This window comes from Bemisia tabaci, chromosome 3, assembly GCF_918797505.1.
Source record: "Bemisia tabaci chromosome 3, PGI_BMITA_v3".
NCBI classification, from domain to species: Eukaryota; Metazoa; Arthropoda; class Insecta; order Hemiptera; family Aleyrodidae; genus Bemisia; species Bemisia tabaci.
Genome location: NC_092795.1, coordinates 60,941,200 through 60,963,051, shown reverse-complemented (window position 1 = coordinate 60,963,051; position 21,852 = coordinate 60,941,200). Strand labels below are relative to the sequence as shown.

At 35.9% G+C, this 21,852-nt stretch overlaps 1 protein-coding gene across 2 annotated transcripts in view; it reads left to right on the top strand.

The window, feature by feature from the left end:
• The first annotated feature begins 253 nt into the window (after positions 1 to 253).
• hiw (MYC binding protein highwire) overlaps positions 254 to 21,852 on the top strand; it is a 315,026-nt gene continuing 293,427 nt past the window's right edge. The window contains exons 1-27 of one of the 2 annotated variants that reach the window (XM_072298975.1): positions 254 to 655; positions 1,226 to 1,292; positions 1,961 to 2,212; positions 2,737 to 2,890; positions 4,037 to 4,248; positions 4,811 to 4,943; positions 5,932 to 6,113; positions 6,663 to 6,839; positions 7,451 to 7,666; positions 8,353 to 8,557; positions 9,201 to 9,368; positions 9,516 to 9,668; positions 10,304 to 10,505; positions 11,495 to 11,652; positions 11,890 to 12,099; positions 12,621 to 12,755; positions 13,565 to 13,761; positions 15,224 to 15,440; positions 16,008 to 16,161; positions 16,532 to 16,824; positions 17,926 to 18,053; positions 18,490 to 18,624; positions 18,886 to 18,977; positions 19,593 to 19,773; positions 20,054 to 20,252; positions 20,745 to 20,879; positions 21,684 to 21,826. In XM_072298975.1, the coding sequence (XP_072155076.1) occupies positions 585 to 655; positions 1,226 to 1,292; positions 1,961 to 2,212; positions 2,737 to 2,890; positions 4,037 to 4,248; positions 4,811 to 4,943; positions 5,932 to 6,113; positions 6,663 to 6,839; positions 7,451 to 7,666; positions 8,353 to 8,557; positions 9,201 to 9,368; positions 9,516 to 9,668; positions 10,304 to 10,505; positions 11,495 to 11,652; positions 11,890 to 12,099; positions 12,621 to 12,755; positions 13,565 to 13,761; positions 15,224 to 15,440; positions 16,008 to 16,161; positions 16,532 to 16,824; positions 17,926 to 18,053; positions 18,490 to 18,624; positions 18,886 to 18,977; positions 19,593 to 19,773; positions 20,054 to 20,252; positions 20,745 to 20,879; positions 21,684 to 21,826 (4,569 nt within the window). In that variant the 5' untranslated portion in view covers positions 254 to 584. Of the gene's footprint in view, positions 656 to 1,225; positions 1,293 to 1,960; positions 2,213 to 2,736; positions 2,891 to 4,036; positions 4,249 to 4,810; positions 4,944 to 5,931; positions 6,114 to 6,662; positions 6,840 to 7,450; positions 7,667 to 8,352; positions 8,558 to 9,200; positions 9,369 to 9,515; positions 9,669 to 10,303; positions 10,506 to 11,494; positions 11,653 to 11,889; positions 12,100 to 12,617; positions 12,756 to 13,564; positions 13,762 to 15,223; positions 15,441 to 16,007; positions 16,162 to 16,531; positions 16,825 to 17,925; positions 18,054 to 18,489; positions 18,625 to 18,885; positions 18,978 to 19,592; positions 19,774 to 20,053; positions 20,253 to 20,744; positions 20,880 to 21,683; positions 21,827 to 21,852 lie in introns of both variants that reach the window. The other variant, XM_072298974.1, reaches the window with a different exon arrangement.

Sequence of the window (21,852 nt, the reverse complement as noted above, 5' to 3'; positions counted from 1 at the left end):
AACAGGAGTTCGGTTTATGTTTCCACGAATTTTTTAGGGGCGAAAATTTTTCATCATCATGATTTTAATCATAGCGAACCTACAGTAAAATTTGTTATTTTCGGATCGCACCCTTTAAAATTTGAGAAGAAACTATTTTTTGAAAACTAGTAAGGGTTGAAGGGTTGTAATCGGGGAACAGCTGATACTCCTCGGCTCCTCCCTCTACTACTAAACGAACCAATCAGACACAAGCTGAGCATGTTATTGATTTTTCAAATGTGCGGCGGTGTGTTTGTAACCCTACTTTTCGATACTTGCTTCAAGATGGATTGAAAAAGTGTGTTATTTCCGCGATTTTGTGCGCTTCCAAGCAATTTTTCTGCCTTTACATCAACTGTGTTTGTTTAGTGCCGGCGGAAAATGTGGAGGACGCGCTAATTGAATGAAATCACCGGCAGATTTACTCTTGATAAGGTTATGTATGATGGCAGTGCATCTCATACTTGGATTATGAGGATACTTGACTTCCCCTGAAAGCTGTGAATGAAGTATCATTTAAACATCACTGTCCGTCTCTTCCTCCAAGTAGCCTGAGACTCATCATGTTTCCGGAACCGGGTATCCTCGGCAGCAATTTCTATGATATATTTAAAGTGTTGCCAAACCAGCAGAGGTGAGGACCGAATCGCATTTCTCTTATACTTTTTTTATTCATAAGTCGTTCATTCGGATATTATACGAAGCACTATCCTTCTGGTTTCTTTTTGGAAAATACAGTACTTAATAATGCGTAAGCAAATTTACAATGATCAATTTAAGACTGGTCATTCAAGGGAGCTGAATAGAGAAGTCAGAAACTTATCCTGACAAAGCAAACTTTAGTAAGATTTTTAACATTATACGGACAAGTTCAAAGTGGAAAAACTGGCCTTCCACTCATTGCTATCACAGCCATGCTCTGCAAAGTCAGTGCAAGACATGAAAGCTCATCTATTATTCTTTCCTAAATTCTTCAATTGAAGTTAGTAGTACCAATATACCCTCCTAACTAAGTGCTCCTGGAACTCAAAGTGGCATCAGAAAGAAATAACTCCCTTAGTTCCACTAAGTTCCCTTGGTGTTAAGTATTAAAGTTTCATTTTATTATCGTCATTGAAAAATACTCCCTACTTCCCTTAAACTACTCACCCCTGCAAATTTCTGAGATTGAGAATAACTCTAAAAACTATACTTTTTATTTCAGGAAATCAGACTGGAAGAAATTGAAAAAACCTGGCTCGTTCAAAATGAGGGATAAAAGGAAAATGAAAGTAAGTTTTCATTATTTTTCTGTATTTTTTTTCAAGCTCGGTATTTGAGTCTCATGATTTAGAAATTCAACAATTTTCCATTTTAATTTCTATACCTAGACTGATATTTTGCCTCTGATAGAAATGGTCAGGTTCCAGAAAATGTTTGATGCAAATGCGAGTTTTTTCTCTACATTTTTTTCTAACATCAAGTAATACATTTTTAAGGCCATTTATTTTTATTATGCACATCGAATATCATTTCGAAGAGGAAAGGGCCACCTACCTAACTAAAAATATTTGATTGAAAAAGTACATATGAAACGTCATGGAGAATTAAGTACCACCAGTGTCATGAAAAATTAGCTTTTTTTGTATTTACAAAAAAAAGTTGATCATTTTAATTCAGGTATCTACATCTCAAGAACAACCCTTTTACCAAAATACAAACAATACCAGCAACATAAGAGAAAGAATTCTCAGCAGATACAATATATATAAACAAGAGAAAATTCATCTCATCGAACTGAATGAGACCTTCCAACAGAATTTTACCGTAATAACTTGACTCAATTGAAAATATCTTGGGTTTAATCAATTCTGTTTACCATTTCCTGCTCAATAAATTGGAAATTTTAACTACACATCTCAAAAACTAGTTTCGAATAACTGACTGCATCGTTTTTCAGATGGATGTTTCAAATAACATTGGTGTAGAGAGTGAGACACCTGAAGTAAGCCTTCCAGGTAATGCTTCTTCATTTGCCGTTTTTGCAACTCTGCGCTTGGCTGTTCTGGAACGATGGATGCGACAAGCGTGTGAAATTTATGCCAGCTCCTCGGCCTGCTCCCCTCATCTGGCCCCACAGCAACTCTCAGATGATGAAACAGAGGATACTTCTACTGAAAAGACCAAAGAAACTACACCTAAAATTCCGAAAGTAAGTCTCCCAATGATCTGAGATAATTAATCCATTAAATTTTCCTGAACCATAAAGGAAGAACTTCAAAACCAAAATTGTTTGTGTGTTCTTGTAATTAGATGCCAAGTCTGGACATTGGTATGAATTCTCTGCCCCTGATGAGTGAAGTGTAAAAAGCTCCATTTTTTATGCCATTCATATTTAGTGTAGGAGCAGTAAATTAAGGAAAATTAAAGTAACCTATTGCCTTCCTCAGCCTCTAAGTCAATTTCAGACCAAATATTATCTTAATGTTAATTGTTGAAGGATAAAGAAGTCAAGGCTCAAATTCTAATCGTCAGTAAAATTGTTCAGTATTTCTATTGAATTAAGTCTTCAAAACAGGGAGAAAGACAAAAGTAAGAACAGAAAATATGTTTTTCTCTATTATTCCTGTGAGCATATATTACTGTAAACTGGTAAGTTAGATGTTAAAAAAATTATGCACTGTATCAACAACTTATTGTTCCCCCAAATTTACATTCTCTCAATTAATTTTGCAGATTGTTGGAGTAGGATTGCGCAGTGTTTTTGAATTGATTCGTGAAAGCCGTGCTAGTCATCCCGCTTTGTGTACAAAAGCTCTCCTAGCATTGCTGGATGTACTCCAAGGTCAGCAGCCAGAGGGTTTGAAGAATGAGCCAATTCAAGTCATCGGTATGTCCTCCTCAGAAAATTTAACGAACGGATTCTAATAAGACTTTGAAAATTGCTGTTTAGGATTGCCAGACACAGAAGGCCAAGAAAATTTTAAAACGCCAAGGAAGTAGGGAAGTGTGCTCCAAGAATGGGCCTGTTGCAAACTTTTGCTAGAGCAAAACTAAGAGTTGTTCCTTACAGATAATGCTTCAAAAATCACGATGAGCGCATCGGCAAAGTCTGAAATGCACTCATAACTTCACAATCTGCCCAAGAAATTTGCGGTTTTGTGAGCTTCCCGCTTCGAAAACGATACTACGGTACAGGTGAACATTTTGTTAAAGGAGTCGTTCCATTGGCGGCAATACTCATCATGGCCGACGCCAGTCCGCCGAAACACCTGTGATGGGACGAGATAACATCTGAACAGGATTAAACCAGATAACAATCGGCGTGTTTACGTTTATATTTTCCTCGCCCGCCTTAATTGATCTTGAACTCTCCTCGAATTACTCGCGGAACTGCGCAAGCGTCGGCCATGATGAATATTGCCGACGATGGAGGGACTCATCTAACAAAATGTTCACCTGTGCAGTAGTATCGTTTTTGAAGCGGGAAGCTCAAAATAACGCAAATTTCTTACGCAGATTGTGAATTTATGAGTGCATTTCAGACTTTGCCGATGCGCTCATCGTGATTTTTGAGGCATCATCTATAGGAAACAACTCTTCATTCTGCTCTAGCAAAAGTTTGCAACAGGCCCATTGCAAGATCAAGCATTTTTAAGTACACCCCTCTTATTGTCTTGTTAAGAACTGCTCTCTTACTGCTCTTGTATGCCCTCTTTTCTTGAAAAGTCAAGGAATTTTACTTCCCTGGGAAAAGAATTGTTTTTGGGAATAAAACAGGGGGAAAATCAGGAAATTCTGCACGTGACGTTTTGAATTGTTCTCCAGTGAAGCTGGAATAACTCAGAGAATTGTAGTTTACGATGCCAACTATTTTTATTTTGGCAAATTCAGGGAATTTTGAAGTAGTAATTAACCTCCAGCCCAATATTTAACAGTAAATCATTAAGTAAAACGGAAACACCTAATATTTTACTTCCTCCAGCGTTTCCTCTTTTTTTATGTGTTGATTCGATTGACCACATTTTTGTTTCAGAGCCATTGTTTGATTTGCTTTTGGATTTGGCAATGCATCCGTTGCCGGATTTGGAGACAAGCAGTGAGGGAAATGCAGCTAATCAATTAACAGCAGTCGCATGTGCATGTCTCCTCAGTCTAGTTACTGTGCGTGGGGATACTGGGAAACTACTCAGAGCGGTCTCCTCCCTTCTCATGTGTCCAAAACCTGTGGCTTCCCAAAATATTATCGTAAGTATATCCATTTTCCATCAGATATTTCGATCATTCTAATGCAAAGTACTCTTAAATCATAAAATCTTTTAGTTTTCCTAAAGTAAAAGTGAGAAGTGCAAGATTAAATTCCACTCTTTTCCTTTTAAAAATTAATTTTGGCTCCTGGATTTGTGTATTTATGAGGTGAAGTTTGAGTGAAAGACCAAATTTCAGGCTCCTTGGTCCTTCAAAACTGTCTTAAGCTACATTTTGAAACATTTTTAAAAGTAGTATCACAAGCATGATAAGACTGCTGAACCCAGGAATTAAAATAAAAAGATGTTAGTCAAAGAAGTACAGTGCTTTTACATCCCCTCATGGCTATCCGTAAAATCAATATGAATCACCCATTGGACTTTACCGCTTAACTACAATGAATTCACAGATGAATCATATGACTTCCACCCACGATACAAGTCTTTTTCAGGAAATGAAATTTTCAGTTTTTTATATGACCCTCGACCCTGGCTGGAATTTTCTAGGGAAGCAGTTTTTCATATGTTGGGAAAATCTTCTTAATCTGTTCTATTAATTTCAGTTACCAAATGTATTGCTGGAATTAGACCGGAGTGTGTATACAGTTTTGCTTGGAAAATTAGTTTGTCCAGATTGGATCACTCACGGCGTTCCCAAATCATCTTGCATATCAACATTCACTTTTAAAGCTCCAGGTAATACACTCATTTGTTTGACAACTTTTCAAATCAATTTGTATAATTTATGTATGCACTCATCCCGGTCCTAGTTATTATTTTGACTACGTCAACCTCAGCATTCTAACAGTCTCGGTTGCGCTTGCTGCTCCAAGTGATGAAGGTCGTCCTTACTTTTTTGTTAAATCTTTTTTGAACTATGCCAAAACTTCATTTTAGGTACCTTGTCTTATGATGTACTTTCCTGTCAATAGTGTAAAACACTGAAAGGATCACCATCTCGATGTGCTTACACAGTTCAAGTCAACTTACCTCCTCCTTAGTCTATCTCTTGATGAACATTTTGCTGAGTTATTTCTTCTTTTATTAGAAGACCGTTATTTCAGTTATTCGGAGTGTTATAAATTTGCATTGCAGCAGTTAAATCTAATACACGTTTCTTAAACATCAGAAATGAAAGTATGTTAACTATATGTTTACTTTGCATTATTGCCATTTTGAATAATTTTTTTGAAACCTAGTTTCTACGTAAAAAACCTATTTACTAATTTTTCATTATTAACTAAATTTAAAGGGAAACAACTCTTGAGTTAGCGATTTGGAGTAAACACTTCATTTTAATTCAAGTAAAAAATCCAAAATTGTACACCAATTGAATATATTCTTTCAATGGTGGGTCTAATTAATGTGATTGCATCAGCAATCAAATGTCTCTAAGTTCATGAATTAAAATTGTAAAAACATTTTGTTTTCTCTTTTTTTATTTCTTAAATCAAATCTTCAGACAAAAAGATCATATTGACTTAAATTTTTAGCAATGATGTAAACTCTTAAAAAAAGAAGTTATTCTTTTATTTTCATTTTTACTTTTTCTTTGCTTTGCTTTTTCAGATTTTTAGCAGGGTCTCATCTCTTTTATTTACAGTTGCAAAAAAAATATATTCTCTTAACTTATCATCCGTATCCATTCTTGTATTTAATTTCTGGGGTTTTTTTTTCTGTACAGAAACTATAGCAACTCCTCTGTCTGTCAATTCAATGGCAAGTGATGGCCAATTTTTGTACGTTCACTGTTCACAAGGACTCTTCAAAATTGGTTCCGGTTATAGTGGCACAATCAAAGGCCATGTTTATGCGTACAAAGATAAATTCCATGAAAATGAAAAAAGTTGGCTGGGCTTTATTTCGGTAAGTATCCAGCTCAAGTTTTCTTTCCATTTTAATATTTTTATGATTGTATTGAGCCAGTACTGTTGATTCAGATTCAATAAATCAAGTGTAGTAGTGTCACAATACTCAGGAAATTGTTCCATCAAATGAGAGTCTGGGAATGGCCAATGCAAAAATGTAAAATTTCCACGTGTTCTGTTTGTTTTCTTGTTCATTTCATTACATTTCGCTCCTTGTGCTCTGTTCCGTTTTATTTGCAAGTAAACAAAGGCAAACAAACGATGGAAAAGTTAAATCATGTTTCATAAAAATCTGTGATTGCCAGCAAAAAATCATGATGATCATGTGCAAGGGCCACCAAAAGACCGCACTGGAAAAGCTCTCAAAATTTCTAATCTACAAATCCATTAACATTCGGTTTTTTATACATGATTTTTACAACTCCTTTAAAATCATCTGTCTTGCAGACCTCTTGAGTTCTATTTTCCACACAAGTTCAGAACTGTTGCAATATAAATATTCATTTCTCATGTCCAAATCAGTCATTTCTACTCATTTCTTTTCCAGAATTCGCTGTACTTTCGTGGCGAAAATAGTAGTATGGAGTGGGAAGTGATTGACCGCAATAGTTTGGCAGTGACTCAAGTCATCTCCATGTCTTCTAGTTACTCTCCTTGCGATATTTCATCTGGAGTTATGTTCACTGATTGCAACCAGTTTGCTGTTATTTCTGTAGCTAAAGATGTGAGTTTCATTAATTTTCAGTTCATAAAATACTGCTAGGTGATGCGTTCCTAAAAAATTGATTTTTTGGTTTTTTGAGACTGCATTTCACTTAGATTTTCTGTAATAAGAAGAATAATTTAACTAAACGATTATTGTATTATGCTCATTCCATTTTCACAACCAATCCTAATGAAATGCATTTCTCTCTCGATTTTGCTCCGTCACAAGCCATGATCTTTAGTGTGCTGGAAAACTCTCAAGTTCCAGTAGAAGTTGAGCTTGATTACAGCATCACCCTTAATTTTCATTCTGTCAGCATTAATATGCCAAAATATTTGTAATTATTGGGATCAAATTCAGGATCAAAATTTCGTAAAAATTCTTGTAAATTATTGAGTGAACTCTCATTCTTGACTAGTAATAATACTATTGAGTTGTTTAGAACCTTGAGCCAGCAAAATCTGCAGAATAGGTTTTTGAAAAGCTGTTATTCGCACAAAGAAGCGTTTTGTTGTAGAATTTGTCACAATAATTATCATGATTGATGAAGTGCAGTCAATGTTAAACGTATTTTTAGAAGTTATTTAATTACATTCAAATTTATTAATAACAAAACAAATTTTTATCAGGATGGATTTGTGGTGCGTTACATGAACCCTAACTCTCCAAGCACGCTGTCTACTGATCTGCCGCTGAAATTAGCTCGGAAAACGGTTGAAGTCTTTGGATCCGCAACTTTTGATGAGGAGACCAACATACATCCTTTGCATACAGGGTTTGATGATGAGATTGCAGCTGTTGTTTCGGGCAAAGAATTCTCACTTGCCAGAACAACAAATGGCAAGGTTAGATTTTTGTCTTTTCCGATCTTGTTGTTTTTTACTTTTATCATCCCGAAGTAGGTATACTTTCGTATTTATCTCATGTAAAATTATATGTCACTTAGATGAAAGAACCTCTTCCTCAGTTATATACCGAAAGTGGAACTGCAAAAACACATGATTTGTTTTGTGACATAGCATATTTCTTGTCACAGTTCACTTTCTAAATAGAAGAATACTCTTCTATTCTTTGTATGAAGAATATTCTGTCCTTTAAATTTTTAAGCAATAATGTTGGTTTGCTCTACTTTGATCAAATAAAATAAGAGGGAAGATTTTGAAACACAGTTACAAGACGTGCATGTTAGCTGCTTCACCATCCGTATGCAACAGTTGCCTAGAAACCATACAAAAAATTATTTTTGCAGTCTATCTCGTCTTACTGAACATCATCAAAAAAAATATCAACTAGTTCATAGACGTCTCATTTCAAATTTTCATCAGTTAAACATTTGTCACTAACCAAGTGTCTTTTTTGCAAGAAAATTGATGATGACCTACCAGATATCCAAAAACACGAGTTAAAGGAAAAATTCAGAAGATTATCAGTTTAAAGCACTCTTCGTCTTGAAGAATGAATTTACTAAGTAATCACCACATGAAAGAACTAATGAAAAAAGCTAATTTTATAATTTATGATTTTTTTCCAGGTTTTTTACAGTGGCAAAGGCTCGGTTCTGGGCATCAAACAAAGTTGGCCACGCACAGGGCGTTGGTCTGAACTTATCATTCCGAAAGCAAGCAAGATCATTCAAATCGCGGTCGGACATGAAGGATCTCATGCCATTCTAGTCACAGAAGATGGTTCCACTTATTTTACAGGAACTGCTCGCAGGGGTGAAGATGGAGATCAAAGTGAGATTCTTCATATTATCAATCACTTAAGTGTAGATTTTAAGCATTCAATTCTTTGGAACGTTAAAGATAAAATCTTTTCGTGCTGTCTCAAAATACGTTTCATACTGAAATGTCCTATTTTTTTCATACTTTCATTTTCTAACCGTGCTTTGCAAGAAGGTAAAAGCTTGAAGTATATTGGGACAAAGTTTTTCTGCTTAAAGAGCCATCATTTTGCACAGACTTATTTATAAGTTTATCATTTATTTAATGTTGAGCGCTCATTAATCTGATACAAGTTTATCATCTGATCAGCCATCAAAATGCATCAGTCCTTTTTTTTAACTATTACATTTTGTACTTTATGTATTTAAATATCAATGAAAGTAATCTGTATTATTACAGTTTTTTACCTTTAATTGGTCAGGTATGATAACCTGGAAATTGCTTTGCCTCTCTCATATCTCTATTCTATCCTCTTACCTCAAGAGTTTTCAATTTGATACCAACTACTATTCATTTTTAAATCAATACTATGATACAAGGTATGATAAGTGTGTTATTAAATGTTGACTGATAATGACTCTTCATTATTTGAGTCCATCCTTCTCTTTTGATCATTTCCCTGAGAGAATCCTTTCATTCCTCTCAATTCTTTTAGGCAAAGTCCGGCGACAAGCTAAAACTGTGAAACCAAAGAAAATGGCCAAAATGGATGGACATTTTGTTGTCAATGCTGCATGCAACAATGGAACAACAGCATTGGTCACACGGGAGGGTGAGCTCTTCATGTTCGGAAAAGATACATCATCGTGCGATCCTGCCACTGGTGAGTCTGCGATTTATTTAATATTTTTTGTGGGAAAAACACGTTTTTCTCTCGTTATTCAATCTATTCCAAAAGCTCTTTTGTTCTCTCGAAAAATGTTTTTTTTTATCTATATAATTTTGTCACTTAATTATTTTATATTTTCAGGCCTTGTAAGTGAGTTGAAAGATACGCAGATAACGCAAATTGCCCTAGGGAAAGCTCATGCTGTCGCTTTGACCAGTAAAGGTCACATTTACACGTTTGGAATTAACAATAAGGGCCAGTGCGGAAGAGAGTTCACTCCTCTAGTCAAAGATTGTAAGTTTTAGCACTTGATTAACATCCCTTTGTAAAATGTAAGTACTCCAGAGCAAAATTTTGGCTCTCCGAAACATGACCGTAATGTTTGGAATGGGAATGGAAGGTATTGTAATAAACTTTTATTTTAGAGTAACCAAGTCGAATTTTTCATGTTTTATTTTTTTATGTGATATGATCAAGAGCCAACAATACCTCTGTAGAAAAAAACTCAATAATGAGTAAGATGTCTTGTTTTTAAAGCGTAAGTACTAAAATTACAGCTTGTTTTCCATTCCTTTTAAACAGATTTGTAGCAACCAGAATAGTTGATAGGCACAGGGAATTTAATTCAGCAGGGAAATTCAAGAGAAATACAGGTAATACGAGAAAAAACCCTGAGATATGAGGGGATTTCAGAATACATATTATAGCCCTTACAGGCAAAGTCTATAGATTTGGTTGTCTGAGTGGTTTTAAAGTCTTTTGCAGGCTCTGGGAAATTTCAGAAGAAACTTGGAAAGTTTGAAAAATATGGTTAACTCAATAGGTATTATATTTGCCAGTGTTCAATACTGTTTGACAAATGTTAAGTCTTATTTAACTTCTCTAAATTTTTCATATTTTCTAATTTGAAGTTTCCCCTTTCTATTCAGCAACTCCTCATGTAGTGGCAATGGAAACAGCTGTAGAAGAAGATGCGGAGGATGGTGATGATTCAAGTCAGGATATGATGTGTGAGCCAGGAACACACAAGTGGAAGCATGATCTGTGCATGGTGTGCACAATTTGTCGAGAGTGCACAGGATATAGCATCAGTTGTCTCAGCAGTATGCGCCCTGATCGTAATCCTGGCCAGTGCGTATTCTTTTTAATGTCTCTTGCTCCTCCTTCATTTCTTCTCGGATTCTTTTGGGTTGTAACTTCGAGGCAGAAAAATAGATTGGTCAACTGTGTCTGAGGATTGCTTTTTAACGATTGAATCATGTGGATCCGCAAAAAATCATGAAATCTGTCTTAATTCCAAGTTTTTTACTCTAATTTTATCAGACTTATTGTTTCTCAAAAGAAACATGACAGACATCATCCGTCATGATAATTCATGCGGTGGTTTCTCCCATTTCAGTGTTATCAATAGTGGCACGCTTTCAGTAGCGTGGCGTGAATTGCGATGTATCAATTGTTATGCCATTCAAACCTATGGTAAAGAATCGATTATTAAGGTGTTCGCTGCGAACACCCTATTTATCGATCCTATTCCATAGATTTAAATGGCATAACAATTGATATACCGCAATTCACGCCACGCCGCTGCACGCTTTTGCTCAGACAATTGTATCGTAATCTTGGGCCTACAACACATGATTTTTCTGCACTTAGAAGTAATACTACTTTGAAGAGAAGAAGACTCGAAGCATCAATCTGTCATGGAATGTCATCAAAATAGCTATCATTTGAACCAGTGTGTAGGAAGGAACTATGTCTCCAAAATGATCGAAACAGATCGTCAAATTTTCTGTTAACAACATTTTAAATCGATACTTTTTTAAATGCAAAATTAGAAACTTCTTTTAAATTTATTTTCTTTTTCGTCTTTTTCTCTCTGAGTTTTTGTTGCTTATTGCGGTTTTGTCCTCGCTCAGGTCTTGAACTTTTGCAGTGAGGTCTGGGCTGCTGATCCAAAATGCACTAAGCATCAAATAAGTAGAGAGAAAGTGGCGAGTTTCACAAATACAAATCTTCAAAATTTTCCTGAGTATAATTTCTCTGTTTTAGAAATACGCTCCTACAACCTATCTGAATCAGAAATTTTCTGTGCTCATAATAATTTTTCTTCCATTTCACAGGGAGTGCGGTTGTGGTGAGGGTGATTCTGGCTGTGAGGAATGCGGCTGTTGTCGTATTTGTGCACGAGAGAATGTGGATAACTCTGAACTAGCTATTTTGGGTCCAAGTGGAGCTGGTGATGTTGCAGGCATGATGCGCTTAGATCTAATATTCGGTGGTAAGTATGCTCCTTGCAAACAGGTACAAAACAGTCAGAAATTAAAATAACTTAAACTTTACTCCAAAACATCATGAATTTTCTTCTCAGCTGTTCATCTGTCCCCATTTTAATGATTTGATGTTTAACTACATTCCATAAGAATGTGTATCATTTTCATCATCTTAATCCTGAGAACTTTTTTTCCCTTACACAATTTTATTTCTTTTATAATTTTTGAGGATGAATTCTTTTTAGGGCGTCATGGATCTAGACTTCAAGATCATCTGCAACGAAGACTCGATGAGCGAAAACAAAGGCAGAGAGGTCGAATTGGAATGGTCCGGCATGCAGCAAATACAAGAGCTAGATTGAACCAACGTGCTGCAGCAGGTTCAGCTCAGTCATCTATAACCAAACACATCGTGTCCAAATCCCAAATCTCGTCTTCAAGCAATAATCTAATAGGTACCGAATTTTTAGTCATGATTTCTTTTCTGGCCGGACATCTAAATTAATATTTGATTCCATTGCACCCAAGAAATAATGACTGTGCAGAGTTTATGATACATGCAGGCAAAATCATTAAAAATTGTTTTGTTCACATAAGTCTTTTGTCTCCCAAAGATTCAGATTTTCCCAATCAGAATGTAGCCCTTCTTTTACTGAATTAATATACTGGGGCATTTAATGTCAAAATTTTCCGAGATGTAATCCAGAATCCCATTTCGTCTTCAAAAATTACTTTTACCTTTAAATCCATGATCGTGCTTAAATTACCTAACAAGATAAGCTCTTATAATCTGAATTTCCATTCTTATACCCTCAATTTTATTTTTTCTCCCTTGGCATATTCTTTTTTTGCCATCATGATCTGCAGTTTTAAGCTTGCACAAACTCAAGACATTTTGGAATTCTTGGGAGGAAGTTATTCACTAATTTGCCATCGTGATAGTGATTATAGCATGTTGAATTTGTATTTACAGTAGAAGATGGAGTGAGTGGAGGCGGAGGAAGCGACATTGAAAAAGATGCAACTCGCGTGACGTCTTTACCTCCTGCTAGGGTCACTCTGCCATCTGCTAGTCCAGTCGTTCAAATTGCATGTGGACTTCATCACACTGGTAATGTTTTTTCCACTAACGGATAGTAATACTCCCATTCTATCTTTCATAATTTCGAAGATCTTAGTTTCCTCCAAGTACAGATCTGTATCTAGTATTGAGTTACTCTGTAAGGGAATCGCAGTTTTGTCAGGTTCAAGACCTTACAAGTCTTAAGGTGTTGCATTCTTTGATGCAAATGAATTTTGCAGTCTATTATAGTTACCAGTGTGTTAAATGACTAACTTTTACTCGATGAAAAAATGAAAACTGCATACTGTGGCATTTTGTGAAGTATGTTTAGATATAATTGGGATCTTCTCTTGGCATAAATTCTTCAAAAAAGAACTGTGATTTGGAGGAGGCTTTCCAAAACCCAGCCTCTGATACAAATTTTCATAAATTGGCTTAGTTACTGAATTTTCCTAGGGAATTATTTTATGGGAGTGTCAACTCCAAAACTAAGTCTTTGAAAGTTTGGCTCAGCAGAGCTTTACAGAACGCTGGCGAATGAGGTGTAAGAGAAGTGAGTATCAAAATTCCTGAGAATCTTGCCGGCTGTGGCGTGAAAGGCACCTTTAGGAGACCAAATTTTGGGGAATTTTTGACCAAAAGAACTTAGGAAGACCTTGTCAGAATTGAAATTATATTGGCCAGAGTTTTTTGAGATCTACATGTCGTTATAATTTCTGTGCTTTTAAAGCTGCAATCGTTGCATTACTTTTGGGACAGCCTATGTATTAATAAAAATGTTCAATAGTATGTATTTACCTTTTTTGTGAACCAGATTTGCTCTTGGAAGTACTAACGAGTTGAATTGACTTTTTCAGTTGTTTTGACGCAAGATGGAGAGGTTTTTACATTTGGAAGCAATAATTATGGACAGCTTGGGATGGGAGATGTACAGGTCCGTGGTGGCCCAGTCTGTGTCAAATTCCCAACACAAGCAATCCATGTAGCAGCAGGCAGTAACCACACGGTTGTTGTCTCAGCCAAAGGAGAATTATATTCTTTCGGTAGTCATCAGGTAAGAATAAGAGTTATTGTCTCCGACTCAAACTAAATCTAATACATACAAACTTTAACAGCCCAACTCAATAATTCAAGAACATGATTACTAAATGAAAGAAATGTTATACACCACTAAATCCTAGCAAGCTATAAGTAGGAAATTCATCAAATGAAAGGGAGTATGTATCACAATTAGGTGCTAACAGCCAATGTAAATTTTTAAAGATAAAGAACCTTGCACAGAGCATGGGCTCAGCGGCTCTCTATGAAAGTCGATGAAACTTTAATAGATTGTTATAAAGTTCATAATTAAGGGAAAGCCAAAAAATTAGCTCTTTTTTGCGAGTAGAAGCCGAGATATTCGCAATTGAATCCGGACTATTTTCTATAATGCCGCAGCGTGACGGAGGAATTCCGAGTCCCTTTTCCTCTTGTTGTTCGGCGTTCTCGATCAGACCTCACGTCACTCACGCGTAGATAGGTGCTTGCTTATGCGCTCAGCCGGTGCGAATGCCATACTATCTCCCTCTCCTTGCATCTGTCACTTCTGTCTCAGCAACTACATTTCAGATTAAACCGGCCGGCAAGGGAGAGGTGCGAGAAGCAGGGAACCTCATATCGCACAGCCCGAACGGAGCGTCCTAAGGAAAGGAGTGAGTGTAAACAACGCGACATCGTAGTTACCTGGTGGGGAGAGGGGGTTTCCTGACTGAAGTGTTCAAGCAAGGTAAGGCGACATGGAGAATTTACCTCCGCCGCACAGAAAATAGTCTGGGTTCAATCGCGAATATCTCGGCTTCTACTCGCAAAAGTGAGCTAATTTTTTGGCTTTCCCTTAATTATGAACTTTATATCAATCTATTAAAGTTTTATCGACTTTCATAGAGAGCCGCTGAGCCCATGCTCTGTACGGGGTTCTTTGTCATGTCGATGGCCAAAATGTGAAACCACGTATCTCCTTTTGCAACGTTGCAGGTTTCAGCCTTCCTGTCATACTGTATTTTCTCTTCAGAAAAATAGTCAACATAACTTCTCGAAAACTTCCTTGATTTATCCTCTCTGTTAGCAAAATTTCAAGCCTTAAAGTTGCCTTGTTTTTCCGAAAAAAAATAGTACAGGATCAGAAAATTTGAAATAAATGGATGGATAAAGGTACATGGTTTCGCACCATAGCCATCATATGTACTAATCTGATTTTGCCCAAAATTCTTTAATTTGCTTTAGTTGATGTTTGTCCATAAAGAAAATGCTCATGAAGTCGTTCCAGTGAATATCATCTGTAACATAAAGTGATTTTGCGTAATGTTTGTGAGAATTCGGAAGGTATAAAGAACATCTGGATAATTAATTCTTTTTCTAATTTTCATTTGAGCTTTCATTTTTCTGCGAAACTTTTTTATTTGATCAAAGAATTTCCAGGAAGCCTCTCTTTAAATTTGCAACACTTCTCCATTTTCATTGTTTTTCTTTTTTTTCAGAAAAATCAATTAGGGCGTGGGGCACCATCAAAGGAGAGTAGTCGGAACCACTGGTATAGCGTACCAGGATTGGTGCCACAAACAGGTGCCCGCTACGGACGACGAGCCACCTGGGTTGGTGCATCTGCCGATCAGACTTATGTCCGAATTGATGAAAGCCTCATCAATTCCATCAGTCTGAAACACTCTGCACTTGTTGCCAACAAATCATGCATAAGTAAGTTAATTTATTTTGGATTTAGGAATTCTGCTGTCATTTCTGAAGGAATTTCAATATTTCTATCAAGAAGAATTGTCAAAATTTAAGTGAACTTTTTTCCATTATTCTGTTTTCTGATATCCTGAGTCTATCAATGATGTTCATACCCTCTTTGATTTTCGATTTTATAGTTGCTCACGTGATCTTGTGATATGTGATTTGCATACAGCCAGTACTCTGCCTTTCTCCTGAAGTTTAAGGGGCTACCTTGGCTAGGAGCCCCAATTTCCAGGAGCTATCTACAATTTATAGAGGCAAAATTAACTTTTTGTATGCATATGCATCCTAAGCTACAGCTACTTTGCCAATCGCAAGTTAGAAAACAAATCTGCTGAGTGCGTCAGCTTTTTTAGATGCGATGATGGCCGTAACTCCCAAATTTTTATTTTTAGGCGCATTTGGCCCATGGCGCCCAGGAAAAGCAGATGACTGTATACATCTTTTAAAGTCTTAATCCGGACTCCTAAATTGCATAATTCTCTTTGTCTTGAATCCAATAATTTGTTTCCTTCTTCTTTTTTCCAGTGTTGCTGCCGACACAGTGTAGCCAATCAAAGCAATTTAAATGTCTCGTCATCAGTAAGCGAGATGGTAACTGTATATGGTTTAGTGGTGACAATCAAGTAGATTTTAGCCGATGCACAGTTTGCTTGGATCCTTTGTATAACGTCTTATGGAGGTCAGTTCTTTGACTTACATCCTGAATACCTTGTAACTGATATAATTTATAAGAAAATACCCCGCTAATTCTTTCAAAGAACACAATTAGTTCAAAAAAATTTCAAATGCGGTTTTGAACATTTATTTTCTTGCTTGCTGAAAATTATAATTTTTTTAATATAACTTGCCGTCTCAAGTAAACCGAAATTTCACAAAAAATTTTCAGAATTATCATTAATTACAAAAAACTTAATACAAACTTGATAATCAATCAATTTCGCCCCTTTTGAAAACTAAACTCCATGTTGTCTCAATCCTTCTAAAATTTCATGAAGTGATTTCTAAAATTTGGCTGATCCTCTGAAGTTTTTTTTTTTTTTTTTTGGCAGTTATCAACTTAATGCGAGCAATAATCAGATCTCCTGTTACAATGTAATCGCAAGTGAAGCACCCATTCAGAACAATCACTCGCCATCACTGCTGAACTGTGAGCTGACATTGCCGTGTGTGCCGGGTACATCCGTTTCCTCTGCCCAAATTGCACTTCATCTTTTGGCCTCACTCGACACCCTAACTGGTTCACAGCATCTTCAGCATCAACCGCAACTCAGTGATGACAAAATGCTTCCTGTTAGCAAACATTATTCACGCGAGGACTATTGCTATGTAAATCGATTCGAAGGTAATTTTAGAATGGCTTCTTTCTTACGTTCTACAACCCAATATTAAAGAAAATTCAGTCATAATTGCACGGCAACATTAACAGGATATAAATATTATCAGAGCACCTTTTTTACAGCTTCAGGCAATGAAACATGCTCAGAGGTTAGCATTTAAAGGAGACGGCAACCTGAAATCGAAAATGAGATAGTATTAAATTGAAGCAGGAAAGTACATATAAGAAGCAAAATGGCTCTGCCCCAAATGAAAAATTCGCAAAATCGGCAGAGATATGAAAGATTATAAGTCTGACTGGTGACGTCATGCGCTCCCAGTACAACTGCTGTTCACACGCACACAACTCACAGTCTGGCGCGTTTGCTGTCTGGTGCCGCGAAGTCGCCTTAATAGTCACACCTAAGCAAAGAAAAAAGAGTCGGCCAGGAATGAGCGAGATCGGGGCGAACTAATAACTTGTCGTGAACACGCGTCTGCCACTTGACACCGGAGACGGAATGTAGTGTGCAGACTGCCAAGTGTGAGACGGAGCTCATAACGTCACGGGCTCAGCTGTTTTTTGCGATACCGGCTCAACGAATGCAGATATTTGCAAACGGATTTTGGCATCGTTCACTGCACACTTTTCTTCATCCATTCAGCCAAACTTGTTATTAAGGTTGCCGTCCCCTTTAAGTGATCGTCCAAAAAATATACTGTACTAAAGAAAAGTTTTACTGGAGAAGTTGAGAATTTTGAAAATTTCCGTAAAAAATCTCTCACTAAGCGTAGTAACAATTAGAAAAATTCCTAAGTGCGTCACTTAATTGAATGATTTTTAACTTATTTTTCTAATTCTCAAATCCTTCTTTGATTCAAAGCTCTGAATCTCTTTTTCCCCTCAAAAGTCAGTCAATTTTATATCAAGAGTATGGCTCTCTATTTTGATAATATACTGATCAAACATGATCAAAGAAGGACAGTGTAACCGCTTAAACTGAAAGAGCGCAACTTGAGACAGGAATGACAATTTTATTTCAGTGCTTTATGATTTAATGAAGCTCTTCTCGTTTTGGTTTAGCAAAGATCTAGGAACTCTAGAATATGTAACAATTCTAAATTTCAGGTCATGGAGGAGGATGGGGTTATTCTGGGCATTCAACCGAAGCAATTCGCTTCATGGTTGACTCCGACATTTTGTTGGGTGGTTTTGGTTTGTTTGGTGGTCGAGGAGAATACACAGGCAAAATCAAAGTAAGTATTGATTATCTGTTAGTGATTCTTTAGCTTTGAAATTTTCTGTTGCTCCAATGAGAGAACGAGTCTGGAAAAATACATAATTTATATTATGTAAAATCAAAGTGTGTATTGATTAATTGTAGGTGAGTGTAAACGGCGTTGAAATTTTTTGTCGCTCTAGGAAGAGGACAAGCGAAAAAAATTGAAACGATTCATATCAGGGTGAAAAAAGTCAACAAGTCAAATCGTATTTTCAATATATCTTGAATGCAAAATTATATTTTTATTTTTAACGCACTTTAAAAAATCATGTTATATTCCAATACCAACGCCACGTTATTATATGATGACCAACTTCAGAAATTGTATGAAAATGTAACTATCGTATTTGAACTGTGTGGCAAATTGTATGTATAATGTGCTGATTGGTTTAATTTTGCTTTTACTCCAGTTATTTGATATTGGCATGGAGGGAGGTGATCAGGAAGGCGACGGAGAATTACTAGCAGAAACAGAAGAAATTGCGTACGAATGCGGCCCTCGTCAAAAGTTTCCTCTTTTTTTCGAGGAATCTGTGCCATTACAGGTAAAAATTCAATCTGTGATCTCAAACTTTTTGAGTTTTTCTGCTTGTTAAAAATTCTGTTAAATAATTCATAAGTTTACAGACTAGCCAATCCCATTAAATTGCCTTTGGTAGCAAAGACGTTCATTATCTGCACATAAACGATTCTGCATCCAAGAACGAATAAGCCTAATTTGTGATGAATCGTGAACCTGCAACGCTGCTCAGTCCTGTCTTTATACATTAAATATTAATATTAATCATGTTTCTCCTGTTTTGCAGGCAAATCGATGGTATGTTGCATGGGCAAGAGTGAGTGGTCCTTCAAGTGACTGTGGCTCTGGAGGTCAAGCAATTGTCTCAGCTGATGATCAGTATGTTTTCATAATTTTCTTATTTTTTTTTATAGTCCCTTATTTCAACTGTGTTTTCAAACTTGATAAAATTCAACTGGAAACAACGTTGATCCAAGATTTAAATTAATTTGAGATATATTTAAGGTGTTATTGTTGTTCCTAAGTCGTAAAAAATGTATGTTCTTTGTAGTGTTATGCAGAACTTCTGCAGGAAAGAGCTGATTTATTTTTTTATTTTGATAGAGAAGATAAACAATGAGTTCATCCAGCCCCCTCTCATGCTCAAATCAATGCTTAAATCTTTTTCCTCTCAAAGAAAGGTTTTCTTATGAGCTGTGATCCCTTGATGAAATGGTGATTGTAGCATAGATTTTTCCCGTAACGTGGAAACACCAGATTGTGTGAACTATGTGTAGAAAACTGTATAAGCTTCAGAAAAATCTTTTAATCAATGGTAAAAAGCATTGCCAGAAAATCAATGGCGGGTTAATTAAAATGCTATGCTCAGAGGGTGTGTTTTATGTATTTTTGAATTTCAAAATGAAACCTTTCAAATTGATTTTTCTTAACTCGTTCATTTTTCTTTTTATTTTGCAAATCACTGTGGTCTTAAATGTATTTGACATGTTTCAGGGTTGTATTTTACTTCAAAACATCAAAAAAGTCTAATAATGGAACTGATGTGAATGCTGGACAAATTCCTCAATTGCTTTATCACTTGGTAACGCCAGAAAGTCAAGCCCCAACACGTCATGTGGATTCAGCAAAAGAGGTTTACATTCTCAGTCGGGAATTCTCCAGAACTGCTTCAAAGGTATTGATTTTCCCTTCCCGCAGCATCAGTCAAAATTTTTGCACTAATCAACTGAAATTCAAGTGATTAAGAATCTCTCTTCATAAATAAGACCAAAATATTACGTGCTACTGCCGAGAATTCAAAACTGCTTGCTTGAAAATATACTTTTAAAATTGAAAAAGAATGCACAAAATGAAACATTTCAAAACAATATAGAAACTAAAATCATGCTTGTATTGCATACTGCTAAATATTTTTTCCCTGATCATTATATCTAACATCTGTGTTAATTATCCAGGAATGTTTTGAATCGCTGCTGTCGCTCCTGGAATGGAGTTGGGCCTCGTATAAAACTAGCCTTGTAGATGCCATCCAACACAACATTGGGTCTGTAAATCATATCCTTGCAACACTTGAACTCAAGTATCTTGTATACATCTGTTGTGCCTGTCTCCGCTTACTCAGGATTTACACCACTGAAATCTACCCTAATCAAGGTACTTTTGAGGCAGCTAATTGAATGTTTTTATTATTAAGTTGTATCATATAAATGTAAGTCGTTTTATAAACCAAGAACTTCGAGGAACCCTTACAATTGTTCAATTTTTCTTTTCTTTCCCCCTTTTCTGAAAAGTGTAGGGCTTAACTTTATGCAAAGTTTTGTAGGAAAAAAAGATAATATTTTCGTATTAAATAAAAACACAGGTTTTTTTTATCTACTATGAAAAAATTAACTAGAATTTACATTTCTTTTAATTCAACTGAGAAAATTTGGGACTTGTTGTCATTCTTCTTCAGTATTTGAATGAATTAATTATAGCTTTATTCACAAAAAAGTTGAATTTTTCTCAAATCTGGGGTCCAAGCAATGTAGTATGTATTTAGTATTTCGAAACAATCCAGGATTCATCCTGTATGTAACCAATGAATAAAGCTTGTTATTGTTCATGCTTTTACTTTAAATAATGTTCATTACTTTTTGATTGCAGTATCTCAGAAAAAACGTGTTCTGGAGTCGGTGCTTCTCGCTGAAAGTGTTGGGGATGTCCGAGCTCTTCTTCGTCAAATTCTTACTGACAATCTTCCATCAAGTTACCGTAGTTGTAAATCTAGCAAAAATCACAGTAAGTATTTCAAATTTTTGGCTGTAGACTGCAAAAATCCACGCTAAAATATATATTCAAATTCAATTCTGTCGTATCAGTGCCATAAAAATTTACTCGGCGGGTTATATGCATTGCAATTTGGCATTTTTAGGCGAAAAACAATTTACTTTTTGTCCACGGTCAGTTTATACAGCTTACTTGGATAAAAATAAAGCGTCCGTTTCAAAATGGACTCACCAAGTTATGAAAAAGCTGCTTTACTCATGAATCAGTTGATGTGAATGGGCATTTGTGGAATGGACAAAACATCAAAATTGGTATTAAGTGTTCGTGGAGTAGAGTCCACAAATTAAGTTTTTAACAATTTTTGAAAGCTATGCTCACGAATGACTTTTGATAAGGGCTTACAACATTCAAGGAAGACTTTCAACTTTCAAACTTACACTTTTAAAATTCCTAGAACAGTTCTGAACTTCTGGAAAGTTTTACTTGGTGCTTAATTTTTGTAACTATTTAAAGAACTATTATTCATGGAACAGACAGATGGATTGAATATGCTAATTTCAAATATTGTTTCGACGCATTAACAAACCATGGATAGAAAGATGTGTTAACCATCAATTTTCATTGGTGTAGTAACAAAAATTGAATTTCCAAAATACTCATACAAAGTCGTGAAGGAATGAATAACAATTAACGGGCCTCAAACAATGATCCAACCCTCTGTGGCTCAAAAGTGATAGTAACGAAATGATTAGGATTAACTGTCAATTTTGATGCACCCAATTTTTTTTTATTTATTTTACTCATGTTTTTCTGCAGGTGCTAGCAGTATTTTCATAAAATTGACAAAAGAAATCTTAGATGAGTGTCATGAAACATTTGTATCATGCTATCATGTTTTCTACCCAACTGTCTACCTTAAATGGACCTCTCTCTGTGATCTCTTGTCCTCTACTGAAAAAGTAAGTATCGTAGCTATTTTTTTATT